At 38.1% G+C, this 16,884-nt stretch overlaps 1 protein-coding gene across 1 annotated transcript; it reads right to left on the bottom strand.

Annotated features, from left to right (window-relative positions):
- Positions 1-12,039: 12,039 nt before the first annotated feature.
- LOC100581301 (olfactory receptor 51V1) lies at positions 12,040-12,999 on the bottom strand. Its single transcript, XM_003254824.1, has one exon. It carries the CDS (start codon positions 12,997-12,999, stop codon positions 12,040-12,042), a length of 960 nt encoding a protein of 319 aa, XP_003254872.1.
- Between the last annotated feature and the right edge of the window lie 3,885 nt (positions 13,000-16,884).

A 16,884-nucleotide genomic window follows, 5' to 3' on the forward strand; every position in this document is an offset into this window, starting at 1 on the left:
TCCTCCAATCAGTCATCTAGACATCTTAGTTCTCACTGGCTAAGAGAGGTCATATTTTATTACATAAGTATGAGTGCTATATGGAGGGAAATATAAGAATTGTCACGTGCATTTCAAGTGCTTTCCATTCAAAGGTCTTGAAACCAAGTGAGGGTAAGTTGGACGGATTCACCTTGCTTTTTTAGACATTAAAAAAAAAGGATAGTACTTATCTTCCCACCTATCCTTGGAAAAGAAATTAAAAGAATCAAAGGATATTAGAGAAAAAGAGATGGAGAAAGGAGGAGAATTTAGGGGACAATAGAAATTGATGTCTGCATCTGACTGCCTGGTAGTGACCAGAAGAACAAAGAATAGAATCCATGAGGTATACTCTGCTGATAACTTATTATAATATTTTTAAATCTAGGGACTCTAAAGCTTAAAGAACTTTTTTTGAGCAAACATTTTCAGTAAATAATGATTTCTGATGCATATAATAAGCAAGAGGGCAGTGATCCAAACTACTACTGCTGTGATACAAGTACCATGTTACTACTTTAAAACACACCTTCAGCAATATTCTATGCAGATGAAATAATCGTTATTGATATGTTTAGTTTTCTTACAGAAGTCTACAGTCTTTGAGCCACATGCTTTAGAAAAATAATTTTCCAATTTTTATGAATGTTATATAATCATATTATTGATATCAAGTAATATCATTGGAGTCTTGGTATGCCCTTAATAAGCATATATCTATATAATTAATATACCTAGATATTTTTGCAGGGAACATGTAAGTATTATGTAGAATAAAGATTATAAAAATTCTCACATAAGTTCATGTCAGAAATTGCCATCACTTTAGAGCATATTGTGCTATTAAAAGACTCAGTTTTTAAATTTCTATGGATTTCAAGGAAATGGATAAATGATTGTGGCCTTGTTAACCAAAATAGCAGTAAAAATGGCTTTGGCTACTGATTTAATTTCTGTAAATTAAGGATGTTGGATTGCTTGAGATTTTAGCTCTAACTCTGCTTCAATATGTAAGATACTTCTAATTGAGTCTAGATAATTGTTCTATAGGAAAATTAGTGTCCTGGATGCTAGACCTTCAACCAAAAAATGAAAAAGATACAATTAAATGAAAGCCTTTATCTTACTATAGGACTTGAGTGGAGGAAATCCAAGAGAAGAATTCCAGATGGTCCTTTCTTTGAGCAAGTAATTTGGCATAATTGGACGCCTGGTTTCTTCTCATTCGTAAGTTAGTAAAGCTGGGAGTTGGTGCTAGTAAAGCTGGGAGTTGGTGCCAGAAAGGAGAGCAGAAACATTTATTTATTTCTTCCTTGTTTGTAGGCTGTAGAGCAAGCTTGTCCAACCTGTGACCAGTGGGCTGCATGTGTCCCAAGATGGCTTTGAATGCTATCCAAGACAACTTTCTTAAAACATTATGAGATTTTATGGGGCATTTTGTGATTTTTTTTTTGGCTCATCAGCTGTCATTAGTGTTAGTATATTTTATGTGTGGCCCAGGGAAGCCAAAATATTGGACATCCTTGCTGTAGAGTTTCTCAGTAGTTGGAATCAATATTTGCAGAGCCTTGTAGCTTTTTCAAAGTTTTTTTCCCCTGCCACATTGAAGAATAGCTTGAGCAATAGCCACTCTTCTTTCCAGGTGGATTTTCTGAATTACTTTAGAGATGATTTTTATCTGGGAAGAATCACTAATATATTATCTCTTCGTTTAGCTAATGTAAGGTTATTAGGTACTTTTCTTTAAGGAAGCATACACCAGGACCTGCCTTAATAAGGCTTGATGACATTTGTCTTCCTTCTAATACATTATAATGTGTGTCATGCAGAGCCAATGTGACTGCTTGTATTAAAGAAAGTTTAATTCTTTGTTTTATTGTTTTGTTTTGTTTACATTTTATGTATTTTGTTGAACTGTGTTTAATTACAAGAGTAATGCATGCCTGATATGGTTTGGATCTGTGTCTCCACCCTAATCTCATGTTCACTTGTAATCCCCAGTGTTGAAGATGGGGCCTGGTGGGAAGTGATTCGATCATAGGGGCAAAGTTATCATAAATAGCTTAATATCAGTCCCTTTTAGTATGTATAGTGGGTGAGTTCTCATGAGATATGGTTGTTTACTACCTCCCCACCTCTTCTTCCTGCTCCAACCATGTGAAGACACCTGCTCCTGTTTTGCTCTCTGCCATGATTATAAGTTTCCTGAAGCCTCCCTAGAAGCTGAGCAGATGTTGCCATGCTTCCTGTACAGCCTTTAGAACTGTGAGCCAATTAAACTTCTGTTCTTCACAACTTACCCAGTCTCAGGTATTTCCTTATAGCAAGATGAGAATGGACTAATACAGAAAATTGGTACCAAGAGTGGGGTACTTCTATAAAGATACACGAAAATGTGGAAGCAACTTTGGCATTGGATAACAGGCAGAAGTTGGAAGAGTGTGGATGGCTCAGAAGAAGACAGGGAAATGAGGGAGAATTTGGAACTTTCTAGAGACTTGTGGAATGGTTGTGACCAAAATTCTGATAGTGATATGGACAATGAAGTCCAGACAGAGGAGGTCTCAGATGGAAATGAATAATTTATTGGAAACTGGAGCAAAGGTCACTTTTGTTATGCATTAGCAAAGAGGTGGGCTGCGTTGTGCCCCTACCTTAGAGAATCTGTGGAAATTTGAACTTGATAATATTATTTAAGTTATGTGACAGAAGTTTCTAAGCAGCAAGGTGTTCAAGATGTGGCCTGGCTGCTTCTAACAACCTATGATCATATGTGTGAGCAAAGAAATAACATAAAATCAGAACTTAAAAGGGAAGCAGAGCATAAAAGTTTGGAAAATGATCTGCTTGGCCATGTGGTAGCAAACAAAAGCTCATTTTCAAAAGAACAATTCAAGCAGGCTGTAGGAATTTGCATAAATGAAGAGGAACCAAGTTGTAATAGCCAAAATAAAGGGGAGAATGCATCAAAGACATTTCAGAGACCCTTGTAGCAGCCCCTCACATCACAGGCCTGGTGGCCTAGGAGGACTGAATGATTCTGTGGGTGAGACTCAGGATCCTGCTGCCTTGAGCAGCCTCAGGACACTGTTCCTTGCATCCTGGCTGCTCCAGCACCAGCTGTGGCTCAAAGGGGCCCAGGAACAGGTAGGGCCACTGTTTCAGAGGGTGCAAGACATAAGCCTTGGAGGCTTCCACGTGGTGATAAATCTGGGAGTGTGCAAAGGTCAAAAGTTGAGGCTTGTGAGCCTCCACCTAGATTTCAGAGGATGTGTAGAAAAGCCTGAGTGTTCAGGCAGAAGCCTGCTGCAGGGGCAGAACCCTCATGAAGAACCTCTAATAGGGCAATATGGAGGGAAAATATGAGGTTGGAACCCCCTCACAGAGTCCCCACTGGGGTACTGCCTAGCAGAGCTATGAGAAAAGGGCCACCGTCCTCCAGACCCCAGAATGGTAGATCCACTGACAGCTTGCACCATGCACCTAGAAAAGCTGCAAACAGTCAATGCAATCTCTTGAGAGTAGCAGCAGGGGCTAAACTGTGCAAAGCAATAGGGGTGGAACTTCCCAAGGCCTTGGGAGCCCACCTCTTGCATCAGTGTGTCCCTAATATGAGACATGGGGTCAAAGGAGATTATTTTGGAATGTTAAGGTGTGTATTTGTCTTAAACTGCTATGAAGAAATACCCAAGAATGGGTAATTTATAACGAAAAAGAGGTTTAATGGACTCATAGATCCACATTGCTGGGGAGGCCTCACAATCATGGTGGAAGGTGAAGGAGGAGCAAAGTCACATCTGACATGGTGGCAGGCAAGAGAGCATGTGCAAGGGAAATGCCCTTTATAAAACCATCAGATCTCATGAGACTTATTCACTATCATGAGAACAGCATGTGAAAAACCTACCTCCATGATTCAGTTACCTCCCAGTGGGCCCCTTCCATGACAGGCAGGGATTATGGGACCTACTATTCAAGATGAAATTTGGGTGGGAAAACTGCCAAACCATACCAAGGTGTAATGACTGCCCTGCTGGGTTTTCTACTTGTGTGGGACCTTTAGCCCCTTTCTTTTGGTGCATTTCTCTCTTGGAATGGGAATTTGTGCCAAATGCCTGTACCTCCATTATGTCTTGGAAGTAACTAACTTGTTTTTGATTTTACAGGCTCGTAGGTTGAAGGGACTTGCCTTGTCTTGGATGAGACTTTGGACTTTGGACTTTTGAGTTAATGCTGGAATGAGTTAAGACTTTGTAGGAGTATTGGGAAGTAATGATTGTATTTTGTGATGTGAGAAGAACATGAGATTTGGAAGGGGCCAGAGGTGGAAGGATATGGTTTGGATCTGTGTCACCACCCAAATATCATGTTAAATTATAATCGCCAGTGTTGGAGGTGGGGCCTGGTGGGAGGTAATTCAATCATGGTGGCAGAGTTCTCATCAGTGATTTAGTACCATCCTCCTTGGTACTGTATAGTGAGTGAGTTCTCATGAGGCTGGTTGTTTAAAAGTGTGTAGCACCTCCTACCCTGCTTCTCCCTGTCCTGGTCATGTGAAGATTCCTGCTCCCGCTTTGTCTTTTGCCATGATTGTAAGTTCATTGCAGTCTCCCTAGAAGCTGAGCAGATGCTGCCATGCTTCCTGTACAGCCTGAAGAACTGTGAGCCAATTAAACCTCTGTTCTTTATAAATTGTCAGTCTCAGGTATTTTTTTACAGCAGTGTGAAAACAGGCCAATGCAATGCCAATAACATATCCAACAATAAATGATATTTAATGCCACCATTAATAATTTTTTCTTCTTCCTTCCTTTGATATTCAATGTGGTCAAGGTTTGGGAGTTAATCATTTTACTCCTCTTTACTCATGTCCAAAGTGACATGAAACCTGCATCTAAGTGTGTTATCTCCATGGGAAGATACTAAATCTTTTATTTATCATCTTTTTTTAATAAATCATAACATTGCCCATTATTAAATATTAATCTATTCTATGCAATAGCTGTCTGAAACTAAGTCAAAGAATGTACCATACTTTATTCACTATTTGTCTATTATTGAATATCTATATTTGTTTGAGGAATAATAATCAGAACAGAAGGATATGAAAAACTATAGGAATGGAAGTTTCTCAACAGCAAGATAAAATAGGTCAATAGACTAATAGGTAGAGAATGATGACTATAATTAAAGAAAATGAATTAGGCAATATGCAATTAAAGCTCTTTATGTCTTTTCACAGCTTGATAGACCTTTATTTAAATCACTGAATAATATTCTATCCTATGGATGTTCCACAGTTTATCCATTCATCTTGGTTGCTTTCAACTTTTGGCAATTATGAATAAAGTTCCTATAAACCTTGGTTAGTTCATGTCTGTGTGTGGACATAAATTTTCAATTCAGTTGGGTAAATACATAGAAGTGTGATTGTTGGGTCACATGAAAATACTATGTTTAGTTTTGTAAGAAACTGTAAACTGTCTTCCAATTTGGCTGCACTATTTCTCATCCCTACCAGCAATAAGTGAGAGTTCCTGTTGCTCCACTTCCTTGCCAGTGTTTGGTGGATGTCAGTATTTTGGAATTTGGCTTTCTAATATGTGCGTAGTGGTTGGTATCTTCTTGTTTTAATGTGCAGTTTCTTAATGATGTGTGTTACTGAGTATATTTTCCTGTGCTTATTGCAATCTATATATCTTCTTCAGTAAAGTGTCTGTTCAGATCTTTTGCCCACTTTGTAATTGGATTGTTTGTTTATTGTTGAATTTTAAAAGTTTTTTGTATAATATGTATACAACTCCTTTATCAGATAATATGTCTTGCAAATATGTTCTCAGTCCGTGGCTTTTTTTTCATTCTCTTTACTATGAATTTTTATTTTATTTTATTTTGTTCTAGGTATTTTGTGGATACTCTCAATTTCAACTGCTGTGTTCTTTTGTTCAGAAAAATGTCTTGTATTGATCTCTAATAAGTTCCTTCTACATGTTCTATTTTCATTCTCTCCTGAACTCCAGTAAGATGTTGGAGTTCCTGACTTCACCGTATTTTTTCCTCCATGCCCCCCCCATTTATTCCTTTGTCCATTTTTTCTGCACTCTTAAATCTACTTCCTATGCCCCTTATCAGCTACTTCATCTCTCATATTTTTAATTTACCAATATTTATCATGTCCTCTATTTTTACACTATTCTGTTCTTATATCAAGGATCTAAAATAAGTGGTTATTTCATTAAGAATATTTATTATGTACCTCTATTATTAACTTTTATTTTCTGCCCTGAATAAGCTGTGCTCCAAGTAAATTCTTTATTAAAATTGATTCTAGGTGTGTAATTTTTGTGTTGGTGGACTTAATTGCATTCCTGATAATCTTTGTCCTTCTGTGTCCAGAATTGGTGGGTTCTTGGTCTTGCTGACTTCAAGAATGAACCCAGGGACCCTCGTGGTGAGTGTTACAGTTCTTAAGGATAGCGTGTCCAGAGTTTCTTCCTTCTGGTGGGTTCCTGGTCTTGCTGGCTTCATGAGTGAAGCTGCAGACCTCCGCGGTGACTGTTATAGCTCTTAAAGGCTGCGTCTGGAGTTGTTCGTTCCTCCTGTCGGGAGTAGTTCATCCCCCCTGGTGGGTTCGTGGTCTTGCTGGCTTCAGAAGTGAAGCTGAAGACCCCGGTGAGTGTTACAGCTCATAAAGGTGGCGCCAATCCAAAGAGTGAGCAACAGCAAGATTTATTGCAAACAGCAACAGAACAAAGCTTCAACAGTGTGGTAGGGAATCCAACTTCGTTGCCGCAGCTGGCTGAGGCAGCCTGCTTTTATTTGCTTATCTGACCCCATCCACATCCTGCTGATTGGTCCATTTTACAGAGAGCTGATTGGTCCGTTTTGACAGGGTGCTGATTGGTGGGTTTACAAACCTTGAGCTAGACACAGATTGCTGATTGGTGCATTTACAATCCTTTAGCTAGACACAAAAGTTCTCCAAGTCCCCACTAGATTAGCTAGACACAGAGCAATGATTGGTGCATTTACAAATCTTGAGCTAGACACAGGGTGCTGATTGGTGCTTTTACAAACCTTGAACTAGACACAGATTGCTGATTGGTGCATTTACAAACCTTTAGCTAGACATAAAATTTCTCCACTTCCAAATTTCATGGTGAGGAATGAAGAATATAGTGGGGATTTCTATGAACATGGTACAATTAGTTATCTGGCCAGTTACTTTGAAGGCTCATCAGAAAGAAGCCTGGCTAATCCAGTAAGCGAATACTCAAATGCCAATATCTATTAGTTCTTTCTCTTGAGACAGTTTATCTGCATTCAATGTGTATTCTTTTGCATAATCTCTCTGTTTCATATATTACACCTTAGTCCTGTCATCCTTTGCACTGAATTTCCCAGTGTCTGGATCATCATTGATTTGGTTACTACGGACACTAATCATTTTGCCAGAACTAAACAGAAATGAGTACCTGACTATCTTTTAGGCAACCTTAAACAGGTATTCATCTTTTCTACGATTTTTTTAGCCCTACCCCTCACGAATGCTTTATAAGTAATTCCCGTGTTTTTCCAGAAATGCTCTTTGCAGATAATGTTTTTTCTTATTGGTATCCTTTTCTGTAGAAATATAGATTTCAGATTAATCTATCCTGTTCTGTTTTTTAAAAAATCATATTTAAATGTATATATTTATCAATTTGTTTATACATACACTGCTATTATTTTCTTCACAATGTCTCTGTGTGTATATCTGTAGTTTTAGTGGATTAGAGAAAGTAGCAGAAATGAACACATATTCAGTCTGACAGGTTCATATGTAAATTGACACTTTCACTCATATTTCTTAAATTTATATTTTATTATTCAGTACATAAAAATACATAAATAAAAGTACAGTTTGATCAATTGACACAAAATTGGCGAAAGCTTTTAACAAACACTCAGACCAAGAAAGAGAACATTACCAGCATCTCAAAAGCTAAACACTGATTCTGATTCATCAGTACTGGCTTGAACCTGAAAGCCTGCATTTTCTATGTGCTATTACATGGTGCCAAGACTGCAGGGGCAGAAACCACGCTTTTACTGGAAAAGCTTTAGGACATCGACTCCTATTGCAGGGGTTTTCTTGGCTAGGTTGGCATTATTTTTTAAGTTTCTGCAAGAGACTTCTGGGAAAATGGACTATTTTTATTTCCTTCATCTGGAGGCCTCTATTCACTACTCTAGCAATTCTCTTCTGCAAGTAATGGTCACAAATATCCTAGGGAATGGAGACACAGCCTCAAGTAGAACATCTCTTAAGTCTATTTAACAATAAGATTTTGATAAGCCTAGGAAAATAGGGAGGTATAGTGTAGAGCAGTCCTGGCTGCTCACCAGTACTGGTCCATAGCCTGCTAGGAAACTGGTCTCACAGGAGGCGGGTGAGCAAGCATTACTGCCTGAGTTCCTCCTCCTGTCAAATCGGCAGTGGTGGCATTAGCTTCTCATAGAGGCGTGCAAGGGATCTAGGTTGCATGCTTCTTTTGAGAATCTAATGCCTAAAACTCTGAGGTGGAACAGTTTCGTCCTGAAACCATCCCCTCCTTCACCTCGTCTTCCGCAAAACCAGTCCCTGGTACCAAAAACATTGAAGACCGCTGGTGTACAGTGGACGTCTGCCTGTGGATTTATTATTAGCAGATCATTTTTAATAAAAACACATTTCTAATCCCGAACCATGTCCTGTGACTTCTAAGAATCACTGATTTCTCTCACTGGACCTTAGCTTTTTGGTGTAAGAGTTAAATGAATAGAAACTGAATGGACTAGACTTTCTGATTTTTGTCACCTGGTTCTCAGCAATATCTTTTTGTTTTCTCCTTATTATAATAACTGTGACTTCATTTAAGGGAGCGGTTACAATGATATGACAGTCTACCTATCAAAAAAAAAAAAAAAGCAAAAAGAAGAGAAGTGTGTTTCCCTAACATCACTGTGACTGTTTTCGTAAGGTTTCTCAGTGATGCTGGATAGTAGCCTTGCAGGCCTTACAAAGGAATCTGGTAACTGCTTCTCACTGGCTCTGCAGGCTACATCAACAACAGTTTCAGCTGTTGTTGCCTAATTCATGGAAAACAGGTTTCCTTAGAAGCTGGCTTTTTGAGATATATGGAAAAATGTCTCCACGTGGCTTCTTAAAAAGCTACATAGTAGCTTTAATAAGCTTTAATTTTTTAATAAGCGGCCAGGACTGCTCTACACTATACCTCCCTATTTTCCTAGGCTTATCAAAATCTTATTGTTAAATAGACTTAAGAGATGTTCTACTTGAGGCTGTGTCTCAAGCTACATAGTAGCTTTTTAAAACAGACAGTGTTTTAAACACCTGTGATGTCTCTATCTGCTCTTCCTTTCAGGACCTGGGCTGACGTCTCTGAAATTGCCTTTTCTTCCTCAGGAGAGATTTAGTTATTTTAAGTAATTGCTTCCAGATAGAGGCTTTTGCAAAACAAACAATCTAAACTACTAATGTTCTAAACCTGTTTCTTTCTGCATAAAGCCCAGTAATCATATAAAGTTTACTTTCATTGGCTTTTTTTTTTTTTTACTGATTTTCCTCCCTTTGGCTGAATTTTAAAGATTCTGAAGTTCTTCCTAAATCTTATCATCATAGTAAAATTATATAGCTCTAAAATAAGCAATGATTTCTGAGGATACTCTTAGGTTTTTCTTATCACCTGTTTTGTCACGGCCATTATTTCAAACTATTTTGGTTCACATTCTATAGGTTGCCTGATCTGAAGCACAAACACTCATAGTATGAAGTCTTCAGATGAGCCTTCCTACTCTCCCTATTAAACATAACTCTCAAACCAACAACTCAGTTGTGTCAGACATGTAATATTGTTCAAATAATAAATATAAATTCATTCTGATGCTTCCCTGTGAGTGGCTGGTGGGAAACATATTGTCAGTTATTGAAGAATTCTCTGCTTCCCCAGTGTTGTGTCAGCTCTCCGGTGTATGGGAGGTGGATGCTTATTCACTTTCAAAGCATTAGAGGGAAGCTTCTTTGACCACTGAGAAGTCTGTGAGACATTCACATGACCTCTACAGATTCAGCAGCTAACTTCTCTTTTCATTATAAAACTGGGGCATAGGAATCTTGTCAGATTGGCCACATTCCAGTCGGCCAGGAGGGACCATGCAGACATTTATTATCATTAGGGAACCTGGAGCAGTACTACAACCTAACATTCATATCAACTTTTCTTTTTTTTTTCTTTTTTTGAGAGTCTCACTCTGTCGCCCAGGCTGGAGTGCAGTGGCATGATCTCGACTCACTGCAAGCTCCGCCTCCTAGGTTCACGCCATTCTCCTGTCTCAGCCTCCCAAGTAGCTGGGACTACAGGTGCCCACCACCACACCTGGCTAATTTTTTGTGTTTCTTTTAATAGAGATGGGGTTTCACCGTTGTTGGCCAGGATGGTCTCGATCTCCTGACCTCGTGATCCGCCCGCCTCAGCAGCTACTATGATTATATAGTAAAATATATATATATTGACATTTTCCCCTCTAGAACCTACCTCACAGTTTTCAGCTCTGATAGCTATACCAGAAGATACACTAGATCCTCTTTGACATCAGGAAATTCACTCCTTTATCCTTCAAATTAAGCTTATACTGTAACCCAGAAGACCTAATTTATTGTTCTAGGAATAATTTTACACTTATCTTTCTAACCAGATACTTTACTCTGTCCAGAAACAATTTCCTCACTTTGAGGCTTAAGCTGTTAGAAACCAAAGCCTGTATTTTTGTTTCCCTCTAAGTCAAGTAAGTAGACAGAGGCTATGTTATTGAATGAAGTCCAAAGTGAAAGGAAAGGAAGGCATAACTACAGGAAGACAAATATAGTTAAGTTTCAGTTGATATCTAAAAATAAGAAATATTTGCTTTTTGGTGTAAAATGACTCTTATGCATTAATTTGTCCAATTTTAACACTTACCTCCTTAGATACCTAACAGAATATAGGAAGATTAAAACAATTATTTTCTTTTTATCCATGCATAGTTCTGTACCTGATTTCCTTCCTTTCTTTCCTTCTTTGGAAAGCTGCACTAGCTTACTTAGAAGAGAACCCCTTTATGTTCTTTAATCTTTTTTCCTTTAAACTCAGAATAAGTCATTAGCAGACAGTCTCATCTGTTCAGAAGATCTCCCACTTAGATATAAAAGCAAAAGATCCAGACCAAAATCTACTTGCAGCCTTGTAGCAGTGGAGTCCACATATAAAATCTAAAAACTAAGGATTCTAATTTAAATTAGACATGGTAAAGTTGAATCCAAAGTCATATTTCTTTGTGTCCTCTTTATAAACTATAGCTTCCCTGTCCAATACAGTGGCTGCTGAACTGAACTGTCCAATACAAGGACATTAAACATTTAAATATAAATTAAAGTAACTGAAATGGTAAATACAGTTGTTCAATTACACTACCATCATTTCAAGCTCACAGGAGCCATATATTCCACTTTAGCCATTTTATGGTATTTTATAGAACTTCTCCATCAGTTTAGAAAAGTTCCCTCGGACAATTCTGGTCCATACAGGTATCACAACTTTCCTGTGAGTTGGCTATATTCTCCATTTTGAAGGTTAATTAAGCAAACCTCAGAGAATGAAAGAAACTTCAAGTTATCGACTTTGAAACTTGAAAACCTAGGCTTTTAATCCAGCTTTGTTTTACAGCAAAGGAAATGCTCAAAAGTATATTTGAGGCAAATAAACAATTTTTTCCTCTTTCTTAAATATGGTCAGACTGATAGAGTGACCTACATGTGTCCAGGCTGACACAATGGAACTCGTTTGTTGATTATCTGACTATATTTAAATATTTTTTAGAGTCATTTATCATGGACTCAGAGTAAATCTCCAATTTTAATAATGTTTTTCTTTTTTGTGGCATTGATTTTTATTATTGTTGCTGCTTTTCTTTTTTTTAGGCAATAAATCTCAATATCTCTCAATATCTTTTCAGAGAAAAGAGTCTAAGCATTCTGGTATGAATCTGTTGGGTCTTGACACTGTAGATGATGGGATTCATTAAAGGTGGGAAAAGGATGTAGATGTTGCCAATGAGAACGTGGGCCACGGGGGAAAGGTGCTGGCCAAAACGGTGCACCATTGTGAGGCTAATGATAGGGATGTAGAACACAAGGACAGCACAGATGTGGGAGATGCAGGTCTGAAATAATTTATGCCGCTCTTCCTGAGAGGCAACTGCCAGGACTGACTTAAGAATCAGGATGTAGGAGAAAAGGATGAGTATAGCATCCAACAACAGTATGCAAATAACCAGCATCAGGGCATAGTAACTATTGAATCGAATGTCTGAACAGGCTAAGCGGAGAAGATCCTGGTGCAGGCAGAAAGAGTGAGAAAGGATGTGGAAATGACAGTAATTAAAAAATTTCAGACGGATGATGGGGGGTATAATCAAGAAAAAACTCCTACCTATTATAGTGAGCCCAATTTTGATAATTCTGGAATTAGTCAGGATGGAGGAATAACGCAGTGGATTGCAAATTGCAATGTATCGGTCAAAGGCCATAGCGAGGAGGACAGAGGACTCCATGAAGGACAGACCATGGATGAAATAGGACTGGGCAATACAGGAATCCAAGCTGATCTCTCGAATAATCCCCCACAGGATCCCCAGCACTGTGTACACAGTGGACAGCCCCATGCACAGGTCAGTGAAGGCCAGCATGGACAGGAAGTAAAACATGGGCTGGTGCAGGCTTGGCTCAGTCCATATCACATGGAGAACCATGCAATTGCCCAAAAGCACCATGGCATAGATTGAGGAGAAGGGGATGGAGAACCAGGGGTATTGCTGCTCCATGCCAGAAAATCCAGTGAGAAGAAAGGAAGAATTAGTGCTAGGGCTTACTGAAGTAATCATTCTGGAACTGAGATACATGTGAGAGTATTTTTTCAAAGGAAATGTTTCCATTTCAGCTGAATAAAATGAAATTTCTAAGTAAACGAAATACCCTAAAAATTACTGACTTAAAAAAATATAGCTGAGCAATTCTGTTTCTTTGAGACAGAGTATCCATTGCCCCTTTGAGAAAATGGTCTTGTTTTGATGTCATTTAAAAGTCATTATTTTTTCACTATCTGGATGTGAACATATATCCTTACAAGCCATAAGTAAAAACAAATAAGGAAGAGATTAGTAAAAGGAGAAGGACAGTTTTAAAAAATATGTTGCTTAGACATTTTCCCAAGGATAGTGGTAAAAATTTTATACCAGTAAAGAGCTGAGGTTCTTGAAAAATTATTTTCTTCTCTCCAATTCATTAAACATTCGAAGTGAAGAGTAATCTTTGGGCTTTAAATATCATAAGTCCATTAAATAGTCACTTTTCCATCATTTTCCATTTTGTGCCATCTCCAAGTATATTTTTTCTCCAAATAGTATTTAATGAAGATACTCCTGTTTTCTGCCCCTCCAGATGACATAGCCAGCAATTACTTTTTCTTCGTTGGTGATAAGCAGACAGGAATATTTATGCATGAGACCTTGGGTAAATGATTTCTCACTGGAGCTCTGGCCTCTTGAGATGTTCAACTCATTTGTGCCTTTGTGATGTAGAGAATTAGACTGAAGACACTGAGCCTTTGATAGCAGCTCAGTGCTTCCCATTCTTTTATTTATTCAGTTAATGAGCTGATTAAGTATTTATTCAATATACATTTATTCAATGTATTGGCCAATTGTGTTTTCTTTCTTAGAACCTGCAGTTCTACAGATCACAAAGCCAGGCTCAAACAACCAAGCTTATAATTTCAAAAGCCTCATGGTAGCAGAATCAATTGGCTGCTTCTTTACATTGTTTGCCTGCTTTAAGTTCCAGACCGGAGAGTCATCATAAGTTTTTTTAAAGCTCTAATAATGTAAACAGATGTTCAAAAGTCCATACTTTCATGTTTGATTGAGTGATTTCGAGATGTTAAAGTAACTTCAGATTTGGGCTGCCCTTTATGTCCTACTTTTCAGCTTTGTCTTACCAGCCTCACAACACAGTTCCACAGACTTTCTTCTCAATGTACTCTCTATACTACACTGACGTCTTCCAGCAGTCTAACCATTGTTTTTCTTTCCCTGACTGCTCAGCATTGAATAACTTAGCTCACTATTTTTAATACTTTTTTCTGCATAGAATGCTTGAAGTTTATTCGTTTCTTGCAGAGGATTTTTCAGTCTTTTGAATACATATCTTCTTTCATTTCTCCAAATCGAGTTTCTCTTCTTTCGTAAAATTTTTCTCGAAATGTTCTATCTGCCTAAATTATTCATCATCTTTTCCTCAATTTCTTCCTACCCTTTTTAAAACGATCTTGCAACTCAACAATCACTTTTCAAGAAGTTACTTAAGACAAATTTATCCATATATCTATTATTTTGGTATCACATTTCAATTTTAAATAAAACTTATAATTTTGTATTTATTAGCTAAATATTTAACTAATATTTGAACTAAATATTTAATATCTCTGTTACAAACTAAATTCTCAGTTCCTTAACGTGCAGACTATGTCAACTTTTTCTTACTATTTGAGACTAACATTTGCACCTCTAATTCCTGACCACTCCTGAGAGCTCAGATTCATGAATACGACTGCCTATTTGATATATTCATCTGAGTGTTTAATCTTAAAATTAGAATGATGCCAATAAAGTATTTGATTTTCCCCCCAAAATCTATTTTCTGTCCCTTTCCTCCTAATATCATAAAGTGACTCCACCAATAACACAATTGCATAAGACAAGTCTTGAGTCATTTTTAAAATTTTTTATTTCTCTCTTTCCTTCCCTTTCCTTTCTCCACCAAATCTTTCATCAGTTTCTACCATTTCCACCAGAAACACATGCCAGATATGCCCACTTTTACACATTGCCCATCTTGGTTTATAATATCATTGTTTCCCTGGATACTATGATAATTTATTAAATTAATAATAATTTAATATTATTACTAGCTAATATCATGATTTATCTGTTTGTCCTCTAAAAAATGTATTATCTCCAGGGAAACCAAATTGCTTTTCTGCAAACATCTACTAAATCACACAAGCCTTTGTTGAAAAAACACTTTGATGGTCACTTACCCATTGCTCTTAATGTAAAATACAAATTCTTTATCATAGTCAAAAAGCCTTGTATAACGTGGCTCACCTGCCTCTTCTATTACATCTTTAGACCACTACTGCCTACACTCCTTAATATTTAGGTATCTGTATCTTCCTCAAAACAAGCTAAGTACATGCATGTCTCAGGATCTTTGCCCATGGTCTTCTCTGTGCTCCGAATTATCTACCCCAAGTATTTGCACAGCAATTCCTTTCACCATTAACTTTTGAGTTAAAATGATTACTTCCTCAGGGGGATTTTTCTAATACTGCTCCCCATCTAGATTATCTCATTTCTTCAACCCCCTTAACTAACTTACTCTCTTCACAGTATGCTGGTTTATATTTATACCATTTATTATACACTGAATTTCCATTAGATTCATTAGAGGTTGTAGAAGATTAGGAACCATGTCTGTTTTTTGCTCAAGAATATGAAAAATAAGAGTTAGCATAGAATGGGCACTTATCAAATAATTTTTAATTATTATTTCTTATTCTATGAAATAAGAGCTATACAATCACAGAGATATAAAGATAATATGAATGTGAACACTCCTATCAAAGTGTGTGTAAAATCATCTGTGTACACTTGGTCTTTTCTGACCTTGGGCCACCAACTGAGTCATCACATACCAGGTTTGAATGGTTTATAAAACAGATGCTGCTCCAGGGATCATGCTGACCTTGAATACAACACTCAAATTTCAAACATGATTTCTCTCATTTCCAGCCTGACTCGGACATATAGTTAAGGATCTGGGATTGATCACAAAAGATTTAATATTCTGTGAATGTAGGTATGTGTTAAAAGTATCTACTTTCAGCCAGGCTTGGTGGCTCACGCCTGTAATCCTGGCACTTTGGGAGGCTGAGGCAGGTGGATTGGCTGAGCTCAAGAGTTGGAGACCAGCCCGGGCAAAACGGCGAAACCCTGTCTCTACTAAAATACAAAAAACATTAGCTGGGCATGGCGGTGTGCTCCTGTAATCCCAGTTACTTGGGAGACTGAGGCAGGAGAATTGCTTGAACCCGGGAGGTGGAGGTTGCAGTGAGCCAAGATCGCACCATTGCACTCCAGTCTGGGTGACAGAGCAAGACTCTGTCCCAAAGGAAAAAAAAAAAAATCTACTTTCATGCAGGTTTCTTCAGACTGACTACAAAGGCTTCAGACTAGCTACAAAGGTTAAAAATCTACTCTCACGCTTGTAATCCCAGCACTTTGGGAAGCCGAGGCGGGCGGATCACGAGGTCAGGAGCTGGAGACCACGGTGAAACCCCGTCTCTACTAAAAATACAAAAAAAAAAAAAAAAAAATTTAGCCAGGCGTGGTGGCGGGCGCCTGTAGTCCCAGCTACTCAGCTACTCGGAGAGGCTGAGGCAGGAGAATGGCGTGAACCCGGGAGGCGGAGCTTGCAGTGAGCCGAGATTGAGCCACTGCACTCCAGCCTGGGCGACAGAGCGAGACTCCGTCTCAAAAAAAAAAAAAAAAAAAAAAATCTACTTTCATTCAGGCTTCTTCAGACTAGCTGTAGAAGAAATGAGACAATCTAGATGGGAACAGTATTATCCATGTTGCCACCATGAAGACTATCAGCCTTTGGGATTACAAGAGCAAAATACATGTTGGAGGATTTTTTTTTTTTATATGTTTTGAGAGGTAGGATGA

This window comes from Nomascus leucogenys, chromosome 15 (genome assembly GCF_006542625.1).
Source record: "Nomascus leucogenys isolate Asia chromosome 15, Asia_NLE_v1, whole genome shotgun sequence".
Taxonomy (NCBI): domain Eukaryota; kingdom Metazoa; phylum Chordata; class Mammalia; order Primates; family Hylobatidae; genus Nomascus; species Nomascus leucogenys.